This window comes from Triturus cristatus, chromosome 12 (assembly GCF_964204655.1).
Source record: "Triturus cristatus chromosome 12, aTriCri1.1, whole genome shotgun sequence".
NCBI classification, from domain to species: domain Eukaryota; kingdom Metazoa; phylum Chordata; class Amphibia; order Caudata; family Salamandridae; genus Triturus; species Triturus cristatus.
Window position 1 is genome coordinate 747508352 of NC_140595.1, and position 12516 is coordinate 747520867.

General features: G+C 43.2%; 1 protein-coding gene across 1 annotated transcript in view; it reads left to right on the forward strand.

Moving 5' to 3' along the window:
* Positions 1-12516, forward strand: part of LOC146782673 (extracellular calcium-sensing receptor-like) — a 141708-nt gene that overhangs the window by 65914 nt on the left and 63278 nt on the right. Inside the window, exon 2 of the mRNA XM_085637173.1 lies at positions 329-588. Coding sequence (XP_085493299.1) covers positions 329-588 — 260 coding nt within the window. The remainder of the gene's footprint in view (positions 1-328; positions 589-12516) is intronic.

Below are 12516 nucleotides of genomic sequence, written 5' to 3' on the forward strand. Positions count from 1 at the left end.
AACTTCATGTTAAAGAGTAACACAGAGTGATCAAAATTCCACCATTCTGCCCACCCCATTCAATTAATCATTCAACCTATCAATTTATAGTATATTTTCTTCAGATGAACATACACGCCTAATTTGTACTGTTAAATGCACAGCTACCTTAGGTTAGGGTTTTGATGAATTGGCTCCAAGTGCACCAAAAGGCAACTGCTAAGCCTTGTGATGATATAATCTGTTTGAGAAAGTATTTTGTTCTCCTGATAAGGCAAAGGACATCAACACACCTACAACAGCTCTCTTCTCTTCAGTTTCAGTGTCACAACCTATGGTTGTGTTCTAGCTATGGTGTTTGCCATTGATGAAATTAATGGGGATCAAACCATCCTTCCAAACATTACACTGGGCACCGTGATCTACAACACATGTTCTTCAGCCAAGAAGGCCATCAAGAGTAGCCTGCAGATGTTGACAGGACAAGAAAAGCCCATACCAAACTTCAAGTGCAAAGGTTCATCACGTCTCACAGCCGTCATTGGAGAGTCCAGTTCCACCATTTCAGTGTCCATTGCCAGACTCTTGGGACTTTACAGATTCCCTCAGGTAAGACTTGAGAAGGAGAAGAAGCTGGAAAAATTATTGTCAATGATGTGCTTCTGAAATACACTGATTAAGCCCATTAGCTACAGAGGTCTCCAAAGGTAAACTTTGTAATGGGCAACACCTGGTTGACAGTTTTTGTCCTTCAACTCATTTTAGCTGCTCTGGGCTGCTTCGATATGGGGACAACACAGAATATTCACAAACAGTGTTCGTACATTAAGAAAGGTCATTGTCTGATATTTGCTTCTGCAGCTGTGAAATAAAACACACAGCCATCTGCTGTGTTCTGTGCTCCTATTTAGTTATTTCATACCATTGTAGCCCTCTTCTATGAGCTTTTAAAGGCCCTCTTCCCAAGTTATAGACCGGTACCACTCCAGCCAAGGCAGAGGGATTTAAAGCGTTTAGAATATTCCAACAATAATGTTACAATGTTCTGGTTAAACAAGGAGAAACAGACAGAGAAACATTGATAGAGCTGAAGAGCTATACAAACCATTATTGGCCATAAACCAAATCATTGTACTCAATATTCAAATGTTCTAATTGATCATATTATTAGGGCAGTTTAGAATTTTTTGACTTATTTGAACAAGTATCCGTTTCTGGAAGCATTGAACAGGTTTTGGGGCACCAAAAAATGTTGCAAACGATGTACACATATAGTGATTACATGATTTTCCAAGATACATAATGATTTTAGGGTAACTGACAATGATTTATTGTATTGCACAGAAAATACACATACAAAGATGGGTGCTTATTTTCATTTGAAAAGGACATCTTTCCATTCCACAGAAAGTCAAAGATTTGGGAGCCCATTAATGGCTGACGATATTCCCTGTCAGTCATAGACTTTGCTAAATCATTTAATAATAGTTGTCATTCAAGGATTAATTCCCAGTCTCGTGGATATACTTTTGCTTCCTTTTTTGCTTGTTAATAGTTTGGTGGGCATGTATGAGAAGGACAAATGTAAAATATTATTTAAAGTGCCTTATGAAAGACAAACAATGGAGTGCCTTGCTCATTTTTTTTTAAAGGACTACAAAAACAGTACATTTTAAAAAGTGTATACATAGTAGTTATCATTGTATCATCACTTTCCTATTTCTGCATATTCTATATTTGTCATGCAACCTTTCTTTCTTATTCTGAAAATGTGTTGATATGAAAAAAGAAAGTTGTTTTCATTAAAAAATATATATATATATATATTTTCTAACCTCTTGTGTTATGTTTTATTAGGGTATTTTTGTATGGTGTCACTGCTACTGGTGTTGCTTACTTGTCATGTTTAGCAGTCACTGATCCTTCTGCTAGGGGCATGCAAGTGTCACAGCAAAGTTTATAAGATTGATGTACTTTACAAGGATTTCACGCATACCTTGGTTTATGTCACAAAGGTCAAGCTTGAGAGTGAATACATTCTCTGAATGATGACTTCAGTGTTGAGTGAAGGTGTAAGAAAACAGGTTTCAAGCTTAGTAGCAATGCAGAAGTAGCTCTATAGCGCTCATTCACACAGGAGTAAATAATTCCACTCTGCAGTCTTGACTAGGATGAAGGTACCTTTCATATGAGGCTTATTGTGTCAACAAATACCTTCCAACAAAATGTCCGAATAGACGTGATTTTAGTTATCTCTGCTCGGCTCACTTAATAATTTGACAACCATCCACATATTTACCACTCCCTCAGGCCCCAAAAAGAAGGACTCAGAAGCAATAGCTTCAGACACTTCTAGAGCTAGGTTTGACTGTGCAGAAGGCCTGAAAAGGCAGAGACTTGCTCTTCGGCAAGAGATGCATGGACCTGCAGATAGGATCCAACATGGACCTGTGTGAATAAGGACGCACAGACCTGTGAGCCAAGAGTGCCCCATGGTTTTCAGAGAGAGGAAAATCCTGAGGTTTAGCTTTGGTTGATCCCTGCTCCCCAACAGGGCCAGACTCTTTCTTCTGTCAGGCACCACCAGAGGAGGGCTATAATTACTTTGAACGGAGTGGCATGCTGCCTGGCAGAGAGGCCCTTGCAGGGGCAGGGAGCTTCCAGATTTCCTAGAGGACTGGGGCGAGGCACCCCATCTCTGTGGCGGTTCTCTAGGGCCCCATTTATCTGCAGACCCATCACCTTCATATGGCAGAAGATGGCCTGTGGGCTCTCAATATTGGCCTGCTTGTGACTGGTGGAAGAGCAACAAATCCTGGATTGTCGTGCGATCCCCCTGGACCTGGGGATTGCAGGCCGGGACAACAGCAGAGACCACTTACTGGAGATGTAACAGATCGATCCTCCCTAAAAGACCTCCTCGGGAGGGGGAATGGGTCTCCCATTCGGGTGAATCTCATCTTGGGGTCTTTCCTTGGAGGAGTAAAACAAGACAAATGACCCACCATGCTTGGCACAGACACCGCAGCAGTCTGGAATGTACCTCCATCCCCCGGCCCCTGGCCCCAGGACTACCATACATACTGTCGTCCATTCCTCAATGCTAGACACGTGGAACCTATCCAAAGGCCACCAAGGTAAGTTTTTCAAGCAAGGGAAGATGGACAAATATACAGAGACCATTTCCCCGCCCCATATGACACCAGGGAGAGATTTGAATGGTGCAACAGATGGGAAAATGACCCCACAGGCTTCTGGCAGAATCGTTCAGGCTATGCAGGTCCCACGGGAATAGAAAATAGTTGAGGTGGGCTCTGATATGACCTTGTTGCGATGTGATTTTAGATAGTGATAGGCAGAGAATTGGAGGTGGAGGCAGGAATTTCATTCTAGGAGGACACTGTTAAAGACCTTAAAACCATGATAAAATACTTGATCACACACACAATGAGCTTGTTTGATGAATGGAAGACGCAGAGGGCATTCAAGGTGAAATATCCTCTGCTCCATTGGCTTGCCAGAGGGAGCAGAGGCCTAAGACAGTGTCAGCTTGCTCACTAACTGGCTTTTGTGAATCATAGACAGGAGGACATTTTCCCCATGTTTTGTTATTGAGAGGGCGCATAAGGCATTAACCAGGAAAGCCCAACTGGGAGACCCTTGAAGAACAGCTCTGGCCCAAATTCTTATTTGTATGGATGGAGACCTCATTCGCAGAGAGACTCAGTAGAGGGGTGAAACTCTGTATGAATCCAGGCAGATCTTTGTGTTCCCAGATGATAATATTGTAGTACAAAAGCAATGAAAAACATATGATATTGCTATACCCCACCAAGTCGAGAGTTCTTTTTCAGTAAATCCTTCATTTTGAAACACATGAGGAGGCTTGGACATGACTTGGGTAAAGGCCACACCATCACTGAGAATGTGACCTGAGAGGTTCCAGATACACTGGTCCCCACTCCCCAGTGGGACCAGGAATACAGAGCCTGCTCCATCGGTCTCGTGCTGAAGACACCGCAACATCATGACAGTCTCCTAAGGTCCCTTGCATAGTATGACTCTTTAGAGGGAAAATCGAGATTACATAGGAAGAAGTAGAAATTTAATTTGTCAGATCCCGCACAGCTTAAGTATTGGAGGTCTCACGCACCCGACATGATAACTGACTTATACCTGCCAAGGAAGATCCGAGTCTACCAGGACATATTATACTTTACCAGGTGGAAAGGGGCCCCACAGGTTATAATGGTGCTGACAATCTGTAAAATAATGGCGAGTCAACGCTACACTGGTGCTGCCGACCAGTCCGGCTATTGGACCTGACCCTGTCTGCAGGGTTACAAACAAACCTTTTGCATTTTACCCTCCACTTTTTCTTGAAATCATTTGTGTTAGCTTTAGGACTGTGTGCACTCTTTCCCCTGCTAACCAGTGCTAAAGTGCCTGTGTTCTCTCCCATAAAAAATGGTTAAATATGTTAACACCAGAATGGCATATTTTAATCACTTATAAATCTCTTGCAGAGTGGTGTACCATATCCCCAGTGCCTGTAAATTAAATGCTATTAATGGGCCCGCAGCACTTATTGTGCCACCCACCTAACTAGCCTCTTTAAACATGTCCTAGGCCTGCAATCGCAGCCTGACTGCAGTTTTAAACTGTGAATTTGACTTGGAAATATAACTCCCTTGCCAAGCCTTAAACTCCCCTTTTATTTCATATATGTCACCCCTAAAGTAGGCTCTCGGTAGCCCATAGGGCAGGGTGCATTGCAATTAAATGGTTGCACAGGAACTTTTCTGTTTTACATTCATTTTTAGGTCTCGCCTACGCAGTGCGCATGCGCTGCATAGAAAAGAGACCTGCAGCCATCAAGTGCCTTTTTCAGGCTAAAACGTGCACAAGTTCCATTGCCTTCAATGGCAACGCATGCACGTGTGGCGATTCCCTTGCGGGAGTGACCGCCACCAAATGGTAGCAATTATCGCTCTCGCAAGGGAATCGTGCAGCCCCCCTCCTCCCCCTGCTGCTACGCAGGGCGCACAGGCTCCTCCCCCTGCTGCCGGCAGCCTGCCTCGCTTGTGCTTGTTTCCTGTGGAGAAGCTTCGGTTCCTCTACCTCCACCAAGGTTGATGGCATTTCTGCCCCTTTCCAATCTTGAAAACAGAATTCCTCCTGCTCTTGACTGAAATAAATCTGCAATCGAGTTCATGGTGGGAAGGTACCTTCAGAAGGTATGTAAACTCCGACGAACCTGAAACTTTGTTTGATTTGGTTGCCTTTTTTAGGGTTGCTATCTTCTTGCATCCCACTCAAGTGTCCCTGGGATTAGAGCACTTAAAATTGAGTGACTCTGGAGTAATTTAAATGAATCCATTTATGAAGGCAAATTCAATTTTTTTTTTGACTCGCTAATGTGAATTAGCACTCTTACACTATGTTTTTGCCCAAGAGTGAAGCAGGGTCACAGTCAGTGAATGAGCCGTGATAAATGTAAAAAGAAATGTACACTGTGCACAATAGTCGCAACGCGCCCCTGGACATCCTTACATTGCTTGACCCTGGCGACAGAATGCTGTGAAGAGGAGCAACCACCCGTATCAGGTTCTAGGTCCCACCTATCTGGTTCCTGCCTGAAGCATTTGCTGGTCTGCAGGAGGATATCCATTGTGATGGGAGTTAAAGAGCCGTCCAATGACAGTGCTGCCAACATTGGCACTCCCAAGTCTTTCATGCTGGTTTCTAGGACTCATTTGCATATTGGGATTTTGTTACCACCGACAAAGAGAGAGGTTTACGTTCCTTTTCCTCTCTCCACCCACTGCTAAACTTGTGTGCCTGACTCCAACAAAACACCCTTGTCCTGCCACCCGACCCACAGTTACTCCGATACAGAACTCCGCTTCTAAACTCCATTCATCCATAGTCTTATGTGGGAGGAAGCCTTGTTTAAACCTCTCTGTGTCAGGGGTTTCAAACTCTACCAGTGACACTTGTCAGATGAATGCACAGTGGGGCCTTTTGATTGTCACACTATGGGTGTGGTGCTAAAAGACAAACCCAGCCTGCTAATTTGCGCGCCGTGCATTTGTTATGAGAGTTAATGATGGGATATTTTTCAATTAAAAGATAGAATGTTTTTGAAGACTTGTATATTTTATACAGTAATTTACTCTTAAATTTAAAAGGAACTATGAAATTGCAAAATTGCAAGTTGACAAGGTGTTTCGGGAAAAATGTTTTTATCCCTCATTGGAAGGGCTTTGCTTGCCTTCACTTTACTTTTATGGCAAATGCTTTCCATAGCCTTCAGTGGGGTCACCCACCCTGCAAAGGCTCATCACCGTCCCAAAATGTTTCACATGCATTGAGATTAAAGAGATCACTCTTTACAGACCCCCTACTCCGCCTTCCTCAGAGACTTTGCAGGTGGTTTGAAAGTTCAGACTGGATTGAAATTGAACTCTTTTAGGTGGGGGTTGTGGGTTACTGCTTTCCCGCAATATAGGCCTCGCATTGTTTATCAACAAATTACTGAGGGATGCATCACGCAGGATATCCCAGGGTTCCAGCTCCATCGGACACACCCAGTTTCGGGGCTCCTAGTGCCGACTGTGACCATGCAACCTATTCCCCCAAAATAATGCTCGTTCCAGCTTGGGCATAAACTAGTATCTGCTTAGGGACAGTGGAGCACTGAAACACGGACCAGTGGTTTTAAACAGCCAAGGTGTTTCATACAAGGGTGAAGTTGTGCAGGTCAGGTATTCCCCAACAGGTCTGCATCGCGTCATCTGCAGGTATCTTGGAGGCCTTGGGAGTCTGTCCCAAGAGGCACCATTTCTAGAGGTGGTGCAGAGTTAGTGAGCCTCTGGTGAACCTGTTAGTCCATACAATAGTGTCAGTAATAGGGCACGGGGCACCAGACTTTTCTGCATATGCGTCAGATCATGCCCTTATGCTAATGACGTAACACCTCCTTGTTATTGCGCTGGCACAAAATGAACACCTGTGTGATTGCGAATACAGAAAGGGTAGCGAAAACATTTGTGACCCTTTCTGTAAGAAGTCATCTTGCAGCGATTAACTAGCTTTTACTTTCTTTCTACAACATTCTTGCTTGATGAGAAGTTATTCCAAAAAAAGTGTTTTATAATATGGATGATATATTTTACTTTGAAACCTTTATGAAATGTTGCAGTATGCGTTATTGGGTAGTCAAGCCAAAGTGTAGAATTTATCAATAAAATAAAATTGATGCTTGTAGGCTTAACATTCATATGAGGAATGTTGCTTAAGGCTGGGATCTGGTGTTCGTCAATCATAAGTCATTATCATGTTATGATTAACATTATTTTTTATCAGATGAATGTCCTCACTCCACATTCATCAGCATCCTAGTCTTTCTTAAACCACAACACAATCCTGTTTTCTTGAAGGACATTTCATATTTGGTGCCGTCTACCGAAGCTCTTTTGCAAAACATCCTACTTAAGGTCACTAGCTGGCTGTCCTCTGTTCTAAATAGGTTCAGAAGTTGTCAAATCTCACAACCCCTCTACATGTTTCACCTCACCCACGTCTTCAGCAGGACACACTAAGAATATGGTCTTCACTTGTGATATACCTACATGAAACTTAACTCTTACACTTTACTCTGGTATGCATGCATTTAGCTTCTGTTTTAAACATGATTAGATTATGCTTCATACAGGAACAAAGATCACAATTCTGACCACTATCTTCCTTCACAATTATGGAAACAAGCATTGTTTTAGCCAATAGGTCTCGCCTTTGGGTCCTTATAAGTGTTTAGTTCTCCTGCACAATTTCCTTTCTGCAACAACATCAAGTGTTGCATGACTAAACACTTATGGGGTCCAAAGGCGAGACCTATTGGCTTTGCCAATGCTTGTTTACTATTTTTTTTTTTGTCTTTTCTTTTTTTTTTTTTTTTTTTTTTTTTTTAGTCCTCATTACTACCATGGTTTCAGTGCCATACCAGATTACCCTACAGTCAGCTGTCTCAATTCATAAAAGAACTGGCAGGGATATATTGCCAAGGAAGTGAGTAGAAAATATCCCTCAGCTATTGCAGTCTCAATCTTGGAAGGCGAAGAACCAGGCATTTCCCTTCTTATAAACCACCTTGATGTAAGTGGCAGCCAAGTCAGCCCGGGCTAGGACCAGGTATGGTACGGATGGCTAGGGCCCCATAATAGAGTAATCATCGGACCCGGGGAAAAAAAAACAAAAAAAAACCCCGGGTATTTCAGTGTAACCAAGGCAACAGATACCAAAAAGCTCCTTTGGTCTGATTGCCGGCCCTAGCCAGGTCCATACGCGATGTATATATAACGGAGGCCTGCCATTCGCCGAAGGAAGGGGGAGACACGTCCTTCCATTTCTTGCAGATCTCCCTTCTTGCCAACAATACCGCATAGAACACTGAGTTTTTAGCTGCGCTTTGGCCTCCTTCCAAAATCCCGAAGATCACAAGAGGTAAGTCAATGTTTACTTGAACACCCAGTGAAGTGGTTAGAATGTTGCTGATAGCTGCCCAGTATGACACTAAACTAGGGCAATCAAAAAACTTATGGGTGTCTGGTGCAGCCAGAAACCCACATCTAGAACAAGCTATTGAGTTGCCCTCGGAAAATTTAGATAGTTTGAGAGGAGAATAATATGCCCTATGCAGTGTAAACAGGTGATTCCTGCGTAGCCAAGATAGCTTAACTATGCTACACAAAAGGCCGAATGATTCTGACCAGAGATTCTGTAAGTTTGGACCAGAAATTGAAGGGCTCCAAAGCGAATCAGGCAGATTGAAAACTCCATCCGTTTCCTCCAGTAGGAGCCTATACCACTGTGAGGTCTCCTTCTTTCCCAGTGGGTTGTTCACCAGGTTATTTATGAGCAGGCTATATCCTCCGAGTGGAAACTTATTTCTTTCTAGAGCTTGAGTTTTGTAGGCCTGAGTCCAACTATGTATTTGAAGGTATTTGAGCTTGGATAGATTAGGGCCGATCTTAGCCAGAAGATGTTCCCATGAGAGCAGCTCCCCTTAAAAAAAAAGATCTCCCCAGACCTCTAAGCCTGCGTCTCTTATAGGTGCCGCTAGAATGTCTCCAAGCCAAACAGGGTTTTCAGGAAGCCCCCATAGCGGCGTCTTATCACAAAAATAGCTTTGTTTTATAGATCTTGAGACTTCGGCCCATAATTTTGCTAATCCTTGTAATACCTTCAATTTGATCTTTTTGAAGTACTTAGGGTTGCCGAATTTGAAGAGAAAGGCTGATTGACTAACTTCTTCCCCTTCTAACATGGCTGAGAACATCAGGCCCACCCCGTAGTCTGTAGGTATTTTTAACAACATACGGGAGTGAGTTAACTGGAAGGCCCAAGCATATAATTTCAAGTCCGGGGCAGCCAAGCCCCCTTTGTCCCTTCGCCTTCTAAGCTTTTTCCAAGAAATCCTTGCCTGTTTGTTGTTCCAAATAAAAGATGTTATGTCTGACTGTAATTTAGCTAAACAAGAATAATCGAAGTGCAAGGGAATGGTACAAAACAAAAACAAAATTTTAGGAAGGATCGACATTTTAATTAAGTTGCCCCTCCCAATTAAAGAAAGTGGGATATGAGACCATGAATGCAATAACCTACGGCAATCTTTAGCTACTGATGTTAAGTTAATTTGAGCAATTTTTTCTATGTCCTTCCCTATATGTAAACCCAAATACCTCATCGAGGAACCCGCTTGTAAGTCTTTAGCTTGCCCTTCATGATTCCAGACAAGCATCTCGGTTTTAGTATCATTAATTTCGTAACCGGAAACTTGGCCAAATGAATGAGCGATCCTTAAAATTATAGGGAGTGCAGTGCCAACATCTGAAGTAAGAATAAGCACGTCATCGGCATATAGGGCTACTTTCCTTTCCCACCCTTTATACGAGAAAGGCTTAATAGAGGTCTCCTCCCTCAGTTGTTGCGCAAAGGGTTCGATGTAAAAATCAAACAAAAGGGGGGAAAGTGGGCAGCCCTGCCGTGTCCCCCTAGTGATAGTAACTGGATCAGACAAATCTCCATTGACCAAGAGGCGTGCTACAGGGTTATGATATAACAAGCCAATTGCCCTACGTAACCCAGCCCACACGCCAAACTTAGCCAAAGCCCCCGACAGGTATACCCAGTTGACTCTGTCGAAAGCCTTGGTCGCATCTAACGTGAGGGCGGCCAGAGGGAGGGTCCGAGCCGATGCTATGTCTATGGCACCTATTAGATCATAGGTTAGCTCAAATAATTGTCGCCCCTTAACGAAGCCCTTTTGGTCAGGATGGAGGACCAAAGGTGCAATCACAGCCAATCTTGATGCCAAGATTGTGGTAAAGATTTTATAATCCACATTCAGGATTGAAATTGGCCTATAAGAGCCACAAGCCGTCTTTAGTTTCCCTGGCTTCAAAATAAGGGTGATTGAGGCATTATCCCAGGAGTCTGGCGGGAGCTGACCTTCCAGTAAGATTTTATTGAAAAGAACAGTGAGAAATGGAACTAATTCTATTTCAAGGGCTCTATAAATTTCTGCCGGCAGACCATCAGGTCCAGCCGCCTTCCCCTTCTTACTTCTTTTAATGGCAGATCTTACCTCATCCTCAGTGAAAGCGTTATCTAAAAATTGAGATTGCTCGGCAGATAGCGAAGGAAGGTTGATGTTCCTTAACCAGCCCTCAACAGAGTCTGTCGAGATCTGCTTATCCTCCTTATAGATCACCTGAAAGTAATCTCTGAAGGCACCCCTGATGTCCTCATCTGAAGAGAAGGTGTTGTTATCTACCATTATTGCGGCAATGTTATTCAGCACCTGATCAGTTTTGGTTTTCCAGGCCAGTAATTTCCCGGCACCCTCATTGTATTCAAAATGGGCCAACTTACTGGCTTCCCATCTTTGTTGAAGTCGAAGATTTAATATCGAACTCAAGCTACCCTTCAAAGTCACTAATTGATTATGGAGAGTGGGCAGATCTAATCCGGAAGCCATACAGTTGGAGTCTATATCTTGTTGTATTTGAAATATCTGATCTTCAATGGAAGTGACCTCCTCTCTATGGATCTTCCTACGGTATGAGACTTTCCCCATGATAACCCCTCTCAAGAAAGCTTTAAACGAATCCCAGATTATTCTAGTCGTAGCTGAGCCACTGTTGGAATTAAAGAAATTATGGGTTTCTGATTTAAGAAAAGTGATATCCTCTAATGATGAGAGAAGAGACCGGTCGAAGGACCATGTGATGAAACTCTTTTTAGTCGAGCTAGCAAGTTCCATTACTACAGCTGCATGGTCCGACAAATGTGATGGGAGGTAACTAATGCTCTTTACGGAATCAACCAGCCTCAGACTTATTAGGATGAAATCTATTCTGGACTGGTGGTGATATTTATAGTTCCGGAAAGAGACCCCTTGTTGTTGCCCCGACCTCACTCTCCAGATATCAACATACCCATATTGCTTCATAGCACTTTGGAGCAGGGCCCTAGTCTTAGAAAAAACGGAGGATCGATTATTGGGTGATTTGTCCAACAAGGGATCCAGTACGATATTAAATCGCCTGCCAGGATAATGGGTTCAGAGAAGGTAAGCAAATGTGAAAATATAGACTCCAGAATGGAGGGGTCGTCCTGGTTTGGATCATAATATCCTAAAATTGTAGTTTGTTCACCGGACATAACAACTGACACTATGGCCCATCTGCCACCTGGGTCAACCGCCTGTGATATCAGCCTCGCTTTAGCTCCTTTTTTAAATACAACTGAGACCCCTCTTGTGTTCGTTGTTTGGGTAGTTGAAACTGCGAAATCTATCCAGCTATTTTTCTTAATAAGGGTAAGCATTTCAGTGTGAGTTAGGTGTGTCTCCTGGAGCACCAAGACCTGCGCATCCAAGTCCCGCAAATACTGCATGATCCTGTTAGCTCTTGGCCTGGTGCGGAGGCCATTAACACTCCAGGAGATATATTTTATACTACCCATACTTTAAAAGAAAAAAAGTAAAAAAAGCCAAGATTACCATTTGTTGCATTGATTCTTGGGTCAATATCTGCCAACTTCCATCTTTAATAGTGCTGCTTCGAACAATGAGGACCATTTTATATTTATACAACCCCCCAACCCCCCTCCAACCCCCGTGCAACCCCTCAAACCCGCTGCCCGCCCCTTGGAAAACCCTTGTGTTATCTAACTGGAAAATGATCCGGTAGATAGCACCCCTTTGACAAGCTCCCGTCAGGAAAAAACCCCTCCCATCCAATGATGAAAAATAAAAAAATGAAAAAATACACACGATAAGGTGAAACCCCCACTCAACAAGCAGTAGGAAAGAAAGTAACCAAAATTGCTTTGACCGATTAACTACACCGAGAATATTTAATCGGTATGTATAAGAGAAGGTGGCATAAGGTGAGGAGCCTACACCTATACATTAAAGGTGAACGCTATCTGTAAGGCTTATCAAGAGAGAATAACCTAGGGTATCTCAGA